The 12,965-nt window shown below is 37.2% G+C and overlaps 1 protein-coding gene across 3 annotated transcripts in view; it reads right to left on the reverse strand.

The window, feature by feature from the left end:
• Positions 1-4,751: 4,751 nt before the first annotated feature.
• The window catches only part of TBC1D19 (TBC1 domain family member 19), a 54,500-nt gene continuing 46,286 nt past the window's right edge, over positions 4,752-12,965 (reverse strand). For 2 of the 3 annotated variants that reach the window (XM_068943234.1, XM_009673442.2), the window contains exons 16-21: positions 11,843-11,875; positions 9,251-9,360; positions 7,881-7,972; positions 6,977-7,092; positions 6,215-6,285; positions 4,752-5,146 (exon numbers count right to left, since the gene is read on the reverse strand). In XM_068943234.1, coding sequence (XP_068799335.1) covers positions 5,072-5,146; positions 6,215-6,285; positions 6,977-7,092; positions 7,881-7,972; positions 9,251-9,360; positions 11,843-11,875 — 497 coding nt within the window. In that variant the 3' untranslated portion in view covers positions 4,752-5,071. Of the gene's footprint in view, positions 5,147-6,129; positions 6,286-6,976; positions 7,093-7,880; positions 7,973-9,250; positions 9,361-11,842; positions 11,876-12,965 lie in introns of all 3 variants that reach the window. The other variant, XR_011141082.1, reaches the window with a different exon arrangement.

Consider the following 12,965-nt stretch of genomic DNA (forward strand, 5'->3'; position numbering starts at 1 on the left):
TACCGCATGCCAATAGTTTAGCATCTAAAACCATACACTGACTTTGAAACATGGGCAAATATACACGGGCCCAGCTACATCCTACTTTACAGCCCCTGCAGTCCTCCTTCTGCAACCTTCTTTTGCTAACTTCTAGCAACATACAGAATCAGGGGAAGCTTCCTGAGTCTAAATGCAGGCTCAGAAGAAAATTAGTTTGCTAAAAAGCTATTACATTCCCTGTAATTGTTTTAAGACTGATCCCCAAACATTGTTCAGCACAGCGTGGTTAGAATGGGTTCAAACTAGTTCATGGAGTGTAGCTCTGCAAAACGTGCTGCAGCTAAGGCACACGTCAGCTTCCAGCCGTGGATTTGCCCTGTCCTCATCAACGGCTGCTGAATTTAGTTGCGTTATTATGATGTCCATGGATGACACAAGTATCCTAAAATGCTTCTCACGAGTGTAATTGGTTTATATGGTAGTCATTTGGTAGTCCTATTATCATTGACTAATTAAAGAAAAATACTACGAGGAGGCTTCGGAGCACTGCTTTAAAGTAGAGCACAAGTCTTCTACTGCTTGATCAAAATCATCTCTCCTGCATTAACCTTTTTATTAGGGTATTGAAAAAGTTAAGTATGAAATGTGCCGGGGAAAAAAATCTTTCACTCAATTAGCAGCACAGGGCATTCCGGAGATTTCTGATTTTACTGTGGTTATTTACTACAGTAAATGGCTTTTCCAAAACTATTCACAGAAATCGGCAACAAACATGCCCTCGTGCTGAAACCCTCTGCAAGCAGCGACCGCGAAGGGCGTTTTTTTCCCCCTCTCGTGCCAGATCCTAAAGCTGTAAAAACCACCACAGCGGTCCTTTAGTACTTTATATAAACTCACTGTATTTAACACGCTGGTGGGGAATCATTTCTGGGGTATTCCCTGCCCGCCGGGGGCTGCCCGGTGGGACGGACAGGGCAGCGGGTGCCCCCGCTCGCCCTGCCGCCGGCCAGGCCCCGGCACGGAGGAGCTCGCTCGAGCTGGCCGGGCCGTGGAAGCAGCGCTGCTCGTCCCAGCTATTCGCGCGCTTGACAGCGATCGCCCTCCGACTGACTGCCTTTCCCACGTCTGCTTCTGGGATGAAAGTAGGCGGTGAAGCGCCATCCGCCAGCCGTCAGACACGAACAGGAAAAGCCTTTAAGAAAGGAGGGAAAAGGAAGACAGTGGCTGCTCCAGCCGCTCCTTTCGCATCCTTCCCCTCCCTCTCCCATTTCCTAACGTGAACTAGCTTACAAAATATCTGAGGATATTTTGGCCATTTATTAAAAAGTGTAGAAAGGCTCTTCCCCATCCTAACTGAAAATACAGTCCTAAAATTTTGCAGTACATTTCAGTGTCTTTTTAATCAGCTCTTATTTAGTGGTAACACGCAGCTCACGTATTTGTTTTCCCATATTAGATTTTTATACTGCAATTCCACTTGGTGAAATCACTTCACTTTTATTTGAAGAATTTTATGAAATTCATTGGGTTTCTTTTTATTAGATGATGATAGTAAATAAAAAAAGCATGGGCAAAATTTTTTGTTGGTTTCTGGTAACGTGTAGAAATTTGTCTTAAAAAGATGCCTCTTTCCAGTCTTTTCCCTTCACGGAGATATCTGTTTTCCAGCCTCTCTGCTCTCTCCATTTCTCAAAATAAAATTTGTTACTATGACCAGAAGAATCCAGTACAAAGTGGAAACTGTTCTAGTTATTCAATTGTTCCATTACCCAGCCATCAAGATTTAAGTTTCAATATATTTTTGGAAGTACTGAAATAAGATAACTTGGGTACATTTTTAGAAAAGCCTATTTGCTTTTGCTTTTTTTTTAAACAGTCTATTTGACAGTGCAAGACACCCGTGACAGATCGTAGCCAGAATAGTAAGGTAAGCAGCAAAAATTGATCTTTATCTAGAAATATGGAAACAATTGTTTCTTGAAGTGAAATGTCTCTTTATGCCAATTTCAGACAGGGAGAAACAGAGTGAGAAAAATAATTTGGCTAAACAGAGCCTTCAGAGTGAATGTGAACTCTTGTGACCTGTGAACGGGAGCCTATTTAAATCAACGTAAGCATCCCTTTATTTATAACTCTATGATCAAAATCTGGTCATTACTTATAACAGCATAAACAAAAAAGGAGTTTTAGAGGTTTGGAAGCCAAATGATAGACTATGGACTTCAGTGGGTTTGAACTGCTCTCTAGAGCAGAAGAATTAACATTTAAGTAATTGACGCTACCTAGGAGTGCCAGAGAAGTATGTAGCTGTATGACAGAAATCAGTCACTTTGTTTTTAAAAACGCTTGAAACAAGAGCAAGGGAGATTAAAAGTAAAAGTATCAGCCAGACCCTGAAATGTAATATTTCATTGCAACTGAAATGAGAAACTGAGGGGAACATGAAAACTGTGCATCTTCAGCAGTAGCCTTTTTCTTTCTTTTTTTTTTTTTTTTTTTTGGGTCAAACTAAAAAAAATCCAACAAACTGACAGGGAAGAGTTGAAGTCTTAGGAGAGGATCCAGTTCATTTTTAATCTCATCTTGATTTCATTTTTAAAGCAATCATACTCATCACTCATTGTGCCTGTGTGCATGTGTCTGCGTCTTTGTGTCTTTTGAAAGTCAGTTTTAACATCTGACAAAAGGCAGCAGAAGTCTTCAAGAAATTCTGCTGCCCCCATGCAGTACCTGGCTCAAGAGCTGCATGTGGTCGGTCCCCAAAGCCCTTTGTCTGGTCAGCCCAGCAGGAAAGAGGTGAAGCATCAGCTGAGCCTCACGGAGCAGCCAGCCAGACTTGCCTAAAGATGCAAGTCTGTCCAGACCAGTCACAGAACATAAGGTCCCTTTGTCCAGTCATCAGGGAAAACACGGGCAGAGGATGTGACAAGGAGATCACATACTCCAAAGGGGAAGGTACAGAGGGCACAAGGGAGATGTGAGACTGGTAGGATAAGCAATGAGAAAAATGGACCATATTCTGTTATTCACAGAACTGCTTTTTCAAACGATAATTCAGTCTATCTGCCTACTTATAACATTTTCAAAACTATGAACACGACAAAAAGAGAAAAAAGTATCTCTCAAAAAAATGAGTTTACCATTAAAATGATTTACAGATTGGTACAAACTGTCCATACCCAATCTTATAGATTTTAAAAACCGTAAAATGCTGCATTTTTAGAAGTAGCTCTGTATTATGCAGTGTTTTGAAGATCAAATATAGTATAATAGTTAAGATAAACTGAGCATCCTGGGGTATAAGCAAGAATTTGAGAGAGCAGAGTTCTTTCATCTCTTTTAAGAATTTCCTCTGTAACCTTTAGCAAAACACTTAATCTTTCCATGCTTCCATTCCCCATGTTTAAAACAGGGTAAATACTTTGGGGGAAGATAAAAGCTGTCATGTGTGTCTGGTTTTTTACAACTAAACGTCACAGAAAATCCTCTAGTTAAACCATTACAACTATTTCTCAAATATTAGAGAAAAAAACAATTTTTTTTTTGTTATCAAGAATAGAACTGCTGAAAATATTCTCCTCCAGTGTGTCATACCTGTTAAGCAGTTTTAGTTCTTTATCTGAGAAGTAATCATGTTGAGTCCACAACTTTACCTTTTCTAAAATTAGCTTTACAAATTTACAAGAAATCTATGGAAGTTCATCTATAATAAGTTTCTTACTGCATTATCCAGATACAGATAACAAGAATCCCAGACGTAAAGCCCACAACCTCATCTGCAACTATAAGGTAGATTACTTTTCAGATAACATTTGAACAGACCACAAAGAGTTCATGTTTCACTGTCATACATTCAGTATGTATGACAAATATAGGTAACTTAGAGGAAGATAAAAGTGCTATGGCAAATGCAGCAGCTACACTAACTTATATTCTTTTGACTTTGATCCTTTTTCAGGAATTAAGATATCCTCAATCAAATCAGCTTAGCAATTCCCACTTCGGTATTAAACAAATCAGTGAAAAAAGCCGGAAGACGACAAAATCGTTTGATCACCTACAGAAGATGAGCCAGAAGATGAGCCTGACAGTGTGGTGAAAATCCGTCACACATTGATACGAGTTTGGATTCTGAACTGAAGCCTGAGCTGTTGAATCACAGCGGCTGGAAAACTGGCAAAGGCATAACGTCGCACTCCCAAAGAGGGTGTGGGGCATTAGTGAAAGAACTCCTGGCATCATTCGTAGGCGAGTATTTTGGCTCATGTAAGGACTGGCTTCAACAAGTTCTGACGGAAGCTATGTTCAGTCCTTCTCTGCAGGGGAACATATTTCTGCAACGTGGGGCCTTTGATGGGACTCTGGGTAGGAGTTTTCTTAGAAGACACCTGAGAGAGCTGTGGAGCTAACTGGAGATGAACTTGAAATGAGCAACTACATCTCTTGGACAATTTGAAACTTACCATTACATATGAGCATTTTAGAAAAGCTGTATATAAAAAGAAAAAATAGATGTAACAGACAAGGGAAAGAACATGGGGAAAACTTCTGCGGGGAGAACAAGATACAGACAGCAGAAGGGATATATTTTTCTATCCTTTGCTTAGAAAATGAGAAAAAATTCTTGTGAGTTAAAGTCTCATTATTTTCTCATTTTATTGTATTTGAGATGATATCCTCTACAATGTGAGCTTGCAAAAGTAATTTAATACAAAAAGAGAGCTTTTTACAAATCTGACATTAACAGACACTCAGACATCACACACAAATTAGATCAAGAGTTACATTACCTTTATTCAATTCAGTATTACATGCATTTTAGACACTGATTCATGTTGTTCATTTGCACAAGTAATCATTCTTCTTGTACAAATAATAACCGTTGCTCTTATAGTGAAATTCAGTAGCATGCAATGCACAGACTCATGTGCAAAGTTACTGTTTTCAGTTAGAAAATTGTATTAAGGTCATGATTTCTAAATGATTATTATACATACAGTTTAATTTTGGTTTTATGCAGACATTGCATAGTTAATTATTAGTTTCTAATGAAAGACTGGAAGTGTGGTATCAGTATTGTTGAAGCAGATCAAGTGACAGTAGCAAACAAGAAGATTTGAAGAAGAGGCATAACCTTCAGGGTTGAAAGGTCAGCAAGTACAGCCTGAGATTTAAAAAAAAAAAAAAAAAAAAAAAAAAAAGGCTTGTTAAAATTGACATTTGAATCCAATTGCTTTAAAGCAGCTAAAGAAGTCTGAAAAAGATCAAATGCTGACTACAGTACTAATAATAAATAGGCTGTTCGGACCTGTCTGGAAACAAATTGTGCTGTCTTATGTTAGTGTGCAGAGGTTTCTCTTGCCTGGTTTTTCATTTTAACATTTCAAAGAAAAAAAACATATCTGTGTATATAAACCAAGTAACTTTATTATAGCCTTTAGACTTTCTTCAAATATACATGGCATCATGAGTGTAAAAGAGGTCTAACATTTCAACTTGCTTCTAAAAATAATTGGGAATTAAGACTCCTTATCCTGTGGCTTGGCTAGTACTTGTAAAGTAAGTCCAATGTAATGACTCAAATAGTCAATGTCTTCTCATGAAAGTATGTTTAAAAAAAAAAAAAGAAAAGAGTCATCACAAGCCTTCAATGTTTGAAAAAATAGGCATCATCAGATTTTTGGAAAAAAATGCATTTTATCAAACTGCTAGATATAAACAATAATAATCTTCATCTTAATCATTTCATTCTCTTCATTTCACATCTGCACTTCCACTGAAATTTTAGATTCACTATTGATAAAAGTAATCTTGTAAAATCTTTGTAATACTAAAACAATAAAGTAAGAAAAAGATGCAACTACATTAAAATGTACTGGCAAAAAAGGTACAAATCTCCCTAGTATTTTAGAAACAATATACCTCACAAACATTAAACATCATACATTAAAACAGTTAAAAAAAAAAAAAAAAAAAAAAACACCTCTGGTTTTACAAAGTAACTTGATAACACTGTGGTTTTGTAACAGATATAACCTTTTATTATATCTTTTTATCCAGAAAAGCAATATTCTGTTCTATGTGTTCATAATTTCCAGAGGTTTTACATAAGGCAAGAATTTAAGCAGAAAGATTTGCACTATGTACCATGTGCCATCTGAAGCTTAAGTTACTGTGGTTGGCAAAGCATCAGGAACTATTTCAATCTCCTCTAAGTGAAACTTATCCTTACTTCAGCTGCAGCCAGTGACGTCACCTCCATCAGGTTGACCGCTCGGAAAGCAAACACTGCAGCTGCCAGGACTGAAAGAAAATGCCCAATATTTAAGTTGCTGACCTGGTAATTAGTGCTTAGAATTAATCTTGTTGTAAAATAACAATTTGTACTTCCTTACAGTAATTATTTTGATTTTGAAGAATAACATATAATGGATATCAGTGTTTGGGTTTCTTTGTCTATCCTTTATGAAAAAGATAGGGACAACAGTACATTCTTTGTGAAAAGTTTGAGTGAAAATGCTTGACTTCAAGATGACTACCTTTTAATTATGAGGGACAAGGTGACTTACAATTCCTTCATTTTTAAGCTATTCATTTGCATTTATTTAAATAGCAATTTGTAATAATATTCCAGTTGTAAACAGTATATAACATGAAATGAGCATGTAATCTATTTTATACTATCTAATGTCACCACATAAAACACATGAGCTGAGAGGACATCCCATAAAGCACTTAGCATTTTTGGAGTGCTATTACAGCAAACAATAATAATAAAGAACAAGTATTAAAAATTACTTCACATATCTTTGTTTCAGATGCAATATGTATGCAATTTTATTTATCTGTTAGCCTCTTTGATTTATATGCCATCTGCTTTCAACATTCAAAGCGCAATTAAATTTTCTTCTTATCATAAAATATATTTTAAGCTAATAGTATCTGCTTTACATCCATCTCGATTTAACACTTTTTGTAAAAATAATTTCATTACCAGCAAGAATTTCTAGAGAGTTGTATCCTAGGATTCTGTCCCATAAAAGCAAGAGCTGGTCTGTAGCTAAATATCCAGAAAATGCTCGTACCATCCATTTAAATGAAATTCGTAGCCTGCAAACAAGTGATAAACAGTAATTATTATATCTTCATCTCACAATATGATCAGATAGATACTTTAAAATATTCTATAAACTGAAAATGTTTTGCTATGTTTCTGCATTTCTCTCTCAGGGAGAACAGCTATTTTCTCTTGCAGTATTAATAATCCATTTTTTGCAATGGTCTTCAGACAGCTATTCAGCATCTCATTTGATAAAGCACATAAATAAATCCTGACAAAACAATCACATTGGAGGGATTCTCAGCTATTATCAGCCCAAATGTTTCATCCATTTCTGCTATTATGCTATTATTATGAAAATCAATTATAACGTGGTAAGATTTTCAGATTCTATTACACTTGGTGCTATGGCACTTAGGGCCATGAATACACTATAGAAAACAACAGTTTCATGCTCTCTCTCCTCTTCCTTCTAACAGCTTCTGCTGTAACTAGCGTAAAAAGTCAGTGTCAAAAAAGGGGGGGGGGGGTCTTCTGTCCCCTAGGAAGTAAACCAATTAATTCCATCAGATCTGACATGAATTACTTCAACTTAGCTGAATAATATAGCATTCCTCATATAAACACAAAGAGCAATACTCCTTTTCCATAGAACAGGCACAAAGCACACCTATGCAGGTTAGGCACAGGACTTCAACTGACTTTCAAGGAAAAACGGCACATTGATGTTTGTACTTTTGAAAAATTTCTCATAGCTTTTACATTAAAATACTACAGAATAGCATTTTCAGAATAATTACATCGCAACGTTTGCAGCAAGCCAGAAGGAAGTACTTACGGTTGAGCCCCAATTTCTCGAAGGTGATAAAAGAGCTGGGGCAGATGGGTTTGCAGAAGAGTCTCAAACAGCAAACATAATGACACAATGCCCTAATAAAATACAATCATATCCTGAATACTAATAATCATGTTGTAAAATCTGAGAAAACAATATCAGCAGGACATTCGTGAATTTTTAATTCAAGCCATGAAATACTACTAATGACATAATATACAGGTCAGCTGGATAGCGCACAAGAGCAGCTCTAACAGCTTCAGCCACTAAAGCCTTGATCCTACAATTATATGGACGTATCAGCAACATGCTAGGTTGTGACAGTCCTTTTCAGCTCTAAATTACTTATGGTGTTTGTATGTCAGGGTCTAAGTACCTAGTGTCTTATTATAACATACATAATGACAATATTACTTGAAATATTTCCACTCTGATGAAACAGACTTCAGTTACACTATACATAACCTAAAAACCTGAGCGTACGAGAAATAATCTATTATCTCCGATAACTACAAACAAACAGCAATGGATATAACTACAAAAAAGTTAAATGTAAAGAAAATTCTTTTTTTTTTTTTTTTTTTATAAATTACCATGAAAACGATTTCAGACTCCTGTCTAATCAGTTCACGTGCTACTAATGACTCAAAGTACGTGCCTAGTCTTATAGTGCCATATTAATAAAAGCATTTTATTTTAAACAGGAAACGTTCTTAAAATGTAATGCAACTATTCAGCACTTTGTAAAGGAGAAGAGAAAAATATTTACTATGAGCTACTTTTCAAAAATATAAAATAAACAAACTTTCAACAATTGTCTTACATTCAAGACAGCGGGCCGTGAACGTAACAAAATGTATTTAAATTCTCTCTCCAGCATCCAGTAGTGCTAAAGTGTGTGCTGTCACACAAAGATACATGAGTTAAAGAAAGAGGGATTAATTTGAGATTACTAAAACTATACAGCAGACTATATTCCAATCCCTCTACCCCTGGAACACACTTAAGTGTGTACTTACATGTCATCGATTAAAATGAGACTTGAGTATGCACTTAAGTGACTTCTTGAATTGAGAAGCATATTACACAAGAGACGTGACTCTCCAACAAAAAAAAAAATCCTTCATAAAATGAAAACTGTACTATTCTAAAGTACATGATATTCTACAGGCAAAGACTAACACTGAGGGAGAAAACTAAAATATCCAAACCAGAGTTACCTAATATTCTTCCCAAGGTTGCTTGGAATATTTTACTATATTTAAAAGCACATATTTCAATCACATAGAAAAAGAAAATCATGTCACCATATATTATTGTTCCACAGCAAACAAAATATCAAGTGAGTGGACTTTAATTCTTAATGAACTTACAGAAGGATGAGAAGAGATGGAGTGGAGCCTGAAGAAAAAACGCACATACATCTCACGGAATATCTGATACAATTTGGAAGGTTCATGGTACAGAAAACAAAGTGGAGCAACTGAAAGGACAAAAGAATTTAATTGACTCAACGCTGTATACTGCTAAAAAAGTTCAATGGTTAAGTGTGTGAAGTATGGGGAAAAACAAGTAAATTATAGCAGCACAATTAGCAAAATAATAACAAATCAAGTATTTAGAAAGAGATATTTCATATTAGATCCTATCATTTGAAGTAAAAGAAGTTAAACAAAGGAGAACGATACGTTCTAGGCAACAGCTCTATGTATTTCAGTAAGCCAAACTAATTAGAGTCTGCTTACTCCGCTGCCGGCTTCCTAAGCATAAGGAATTTGTTTTGAAGATAGCGTCACTGGGCAACGGTAAGCTGAATACTGCAAATTTTGGATTCAACTGTCTGTAACTTCCAGCGTGGTCTTGGCTAGTGACCTTCTCCAACCTGGCTCCCCATGTAAGACAGAAATAATTTTACTGTTTGAAAGTAGGTGTTGTGAAAATTGAAACATTAAAAAACAGCTTTTGGTTGCCACAGTAACATCACCTAAGAGTGACTGACTGATAGAGATCTCTTTATTTGTTCTAAGATCTGAAAAAAATGGACATTTTGTAGGTTACCCTTTAGAAGGCTTTCAACACAGCTGATTCACAAGCAGAAGTTAGCTACATTTGTAAAGCAGCAGTTCTCAAATTTTTTTATTTTATTTTTTTTAAATCAGTCTCTTCCTTCTTTTTGGAAAAGTCTGGCCTGTAGGTAGATTAATCTGCTGTATGTATATGTCACACAAACACACAATCCGTTTCCACAACATCTGCTCCGCTCGTTCAGCGCACGTTCCACGGCCAGGGCCTCTGTATACGTTTCCACAAACAAACTGCCTTCTCATCTGCCCGCTCGCTCACCGGATCCGCCGCCTGGTGCTACAGATGCTTTCATTTGGCATGACAGAGCCTACGAACATGTTTAAGTCCAAGCCATCTGTACGTTCACCCTCCCTTCCAGTTCTGTTTACACAGACAGGGATACATGTATGTACCTATGCACATAAATATACCTATATTTAAATATATGGATGCATGCATGTGTGAATTCATATACATATATATATAGGAATCAGAGAAGGTGGCTTAGTAGAAAATAGTGGCATATCTGTATGTGTATGAGAGGCGGGGGTGCTAAGGTAAGGTGAGATGTTCACAGAAAGTATATTTACATGGGGTGAAAAAAAGCGAAGGGTGTTACTAGTGTGTATGTGCAATGAATGAAAGTGGAGGTGGAAGAGTTGGCAGGGTACATATGTGCAGGAAGGCCAGAAAGATATCAGAACAGGGTCTGGAAATTGCGTCAAGAGGAGCCTATGTATGCGGACATACATATCCTACACGTGTAGGATTTACGTAAGGCCCCAGATACTCTCTCCTTCGGCAGCAACGACAGGAACACACGGGACGCCCTGCTTGGACCCTGCTCCTGTACCCACAGCTTGCAGGTACGCTGGAGCTCCCCTCACCTTGCTTGTCCAGCCTCGCTCCCCTTCCTCACAACCAGTATGTTCTGTGCCCTGCTGAGGAGGAAGAAGCAAGGAAGGAGGCAAGAAGCTCGCACCCAGTTTAAGAGCTGCTGTTCCAAAGGGCAGAGTAAAATCCAAACGTTTTGAAAAGCCGTTCTGGAAAGCGAAGCTCCAGGCACACATAAAAAGTGAAAGCCTCCTAGTGAGCAGTAAAGGAAGAGTTTGTAACCAAGCTGTTCATTACTTCAAAGACTTACATTCCCTATTGAGGTTCAAATTTGGATTTCATATTTAAAGGGCCTGTGACCTTTTAAGAATCAAATAGAGGAGAGTGTGATCCTTAAACCTGATTATTAGTGAAACATAGCATTTTAAGTATAATCCTGAAATCTGATTGCCCTGTGATACCACAAACATCTTTGATAAATCGGGAAAAAAATGGAAACCTGTAAGAAATATTCTCTCCTTTTTTGAATATCTCTGTACATAAGATGCCTTATTACAGCTGAGAATAGGGGGGATTTTTCTGCTTTGTTCCTAGAAATCTTGTCAATATTTAAGCTTTTGCCTTTGCAATGAAATAGCAACCATTTTATCATTTGATACCCCCTTAACACCTATTCTAGTCACGTGGATATAGCAATAAGCCTTTCACATAAATCATGTTCATAAGAACTCCTTTCACAGCTAGCTCGGTCTACTCAGAAGACATAGCGCACAAGAGCAGAGCACGCTGTCACTAAACTTCCTCCCTCCATTCATATAGATCAAAATACAGCTTCTGACCCGGATTCCAGTTGCACAGCTACTAACTCTCAGAAAAGGGCCTCCCACACTATAGTAAGTTATAATATAAATAGAAACAGCCTGGAATTTTAAAAATTGCCTACAGCAGTTTTAATACACAAAGAAAGAGTACACAAAAGTTTAAAAGTATATATCATTTTAAACTGCAATGTGATAAAAAGAAATCTTGAGTTGTTACTTGAAAGTTTAAATTTAAGTCACACTTACCATACATAGAAAAGCCATGAAAAGGAATTACACCTACAAAACAAAGAGATTTCTTCTTTCCATTTATTCTTTTATATTTCTATTTATCCATGCAAAAATCTATTTTCTTCCCCAAGTTTCTACATTGCATTCTGCACACCACCGGAATAAAACATTTCCTATGTTGTAGCACCTACAGTCTTAGGTCTTGATCTTGTAAATATTTAAGTACAGAAATTGCATCGCTTACTTCAATACAACTCACCGTGTTTAAACACATGCTGTAGTTCCTAGAAGAGCCAAGTAAAGCTCCATTTCCATTAAGTTCTTAAGTATAAGCTTTGCTGAAATCAGAACCTAATTTCAGATAAATGACAACCAGTAAATGTCATGCACTAACAAGGAGGGAGCAGGAAAAAAGGAGGCCAAGACCTCTAGTAATTCATGTACTACTCAGATAAAACATTTAGAGGACTTGGCAGTTGTACCAGGACAGTTCTCTCCTCCTTTCCAAATGATCTTAGCTCTCATTCATTAATTTTCATACAGGACCGATGAGAGAGAGCGGCTCTGGCAGGAGGTCGTAAGGAGAATGCTTCATGATTGTAAACCTGCAAGGAGGAACTATGGAGGCAAAAATGAAAGAAGGGGGAGCAAGCGTATGTGCTGTAACTGATGCCACTGGAACAGGGAAGACACGACAGACAAGGTTAGAGATTTAAGATTTTGCTCTTTCCAAGAGCAAAGAGAAGAGCTTGAACTTCCAATGCAGTGCAAAAACGGGGAAAGGACTGAAGAGGCAGCGATTGCAAAGGTCAAAATAAAAGCTGAGAAAATAATTTCAGCAACAGAAGCAACAGCAAGGGCACTGCCATAACTAAATGTATATACTTTTAAGTTTTATGTCAGAGTTTAAAAAATAAATGCAAATTTGCAAAGGAAAAGACAACCACACGGACCGTGTGAGTACTGAAAAGCAAGGGGTTAGATAGTTTTAACACGTATCTTTCAGACCCTCTAAGTGATGATATACGACCGGAATATAAGCTGCTGCACCAGAAGTTGTTTCCCCTCTCCTTCCCACACACACAGGTAAATTCCAGATGTAGCTACTAACACTAGGCTGAATGTGGTTTTGGAGTAG

Source organism: Struthio camelus, chromosome 4, assembly GCF_040807025.1.
Source record: "Struthio camelus isolate bStrCam1 chromosome 4, bStrCam1.hap1, whole genome shotgun sequence".
Classification (NCBI taxonomy): domain Eukaryota; kingdom Metazoa; phylum Chordata; class Aves; order Struthioniformes; family Struthionidae; genus Struthio; species Struthio camelus.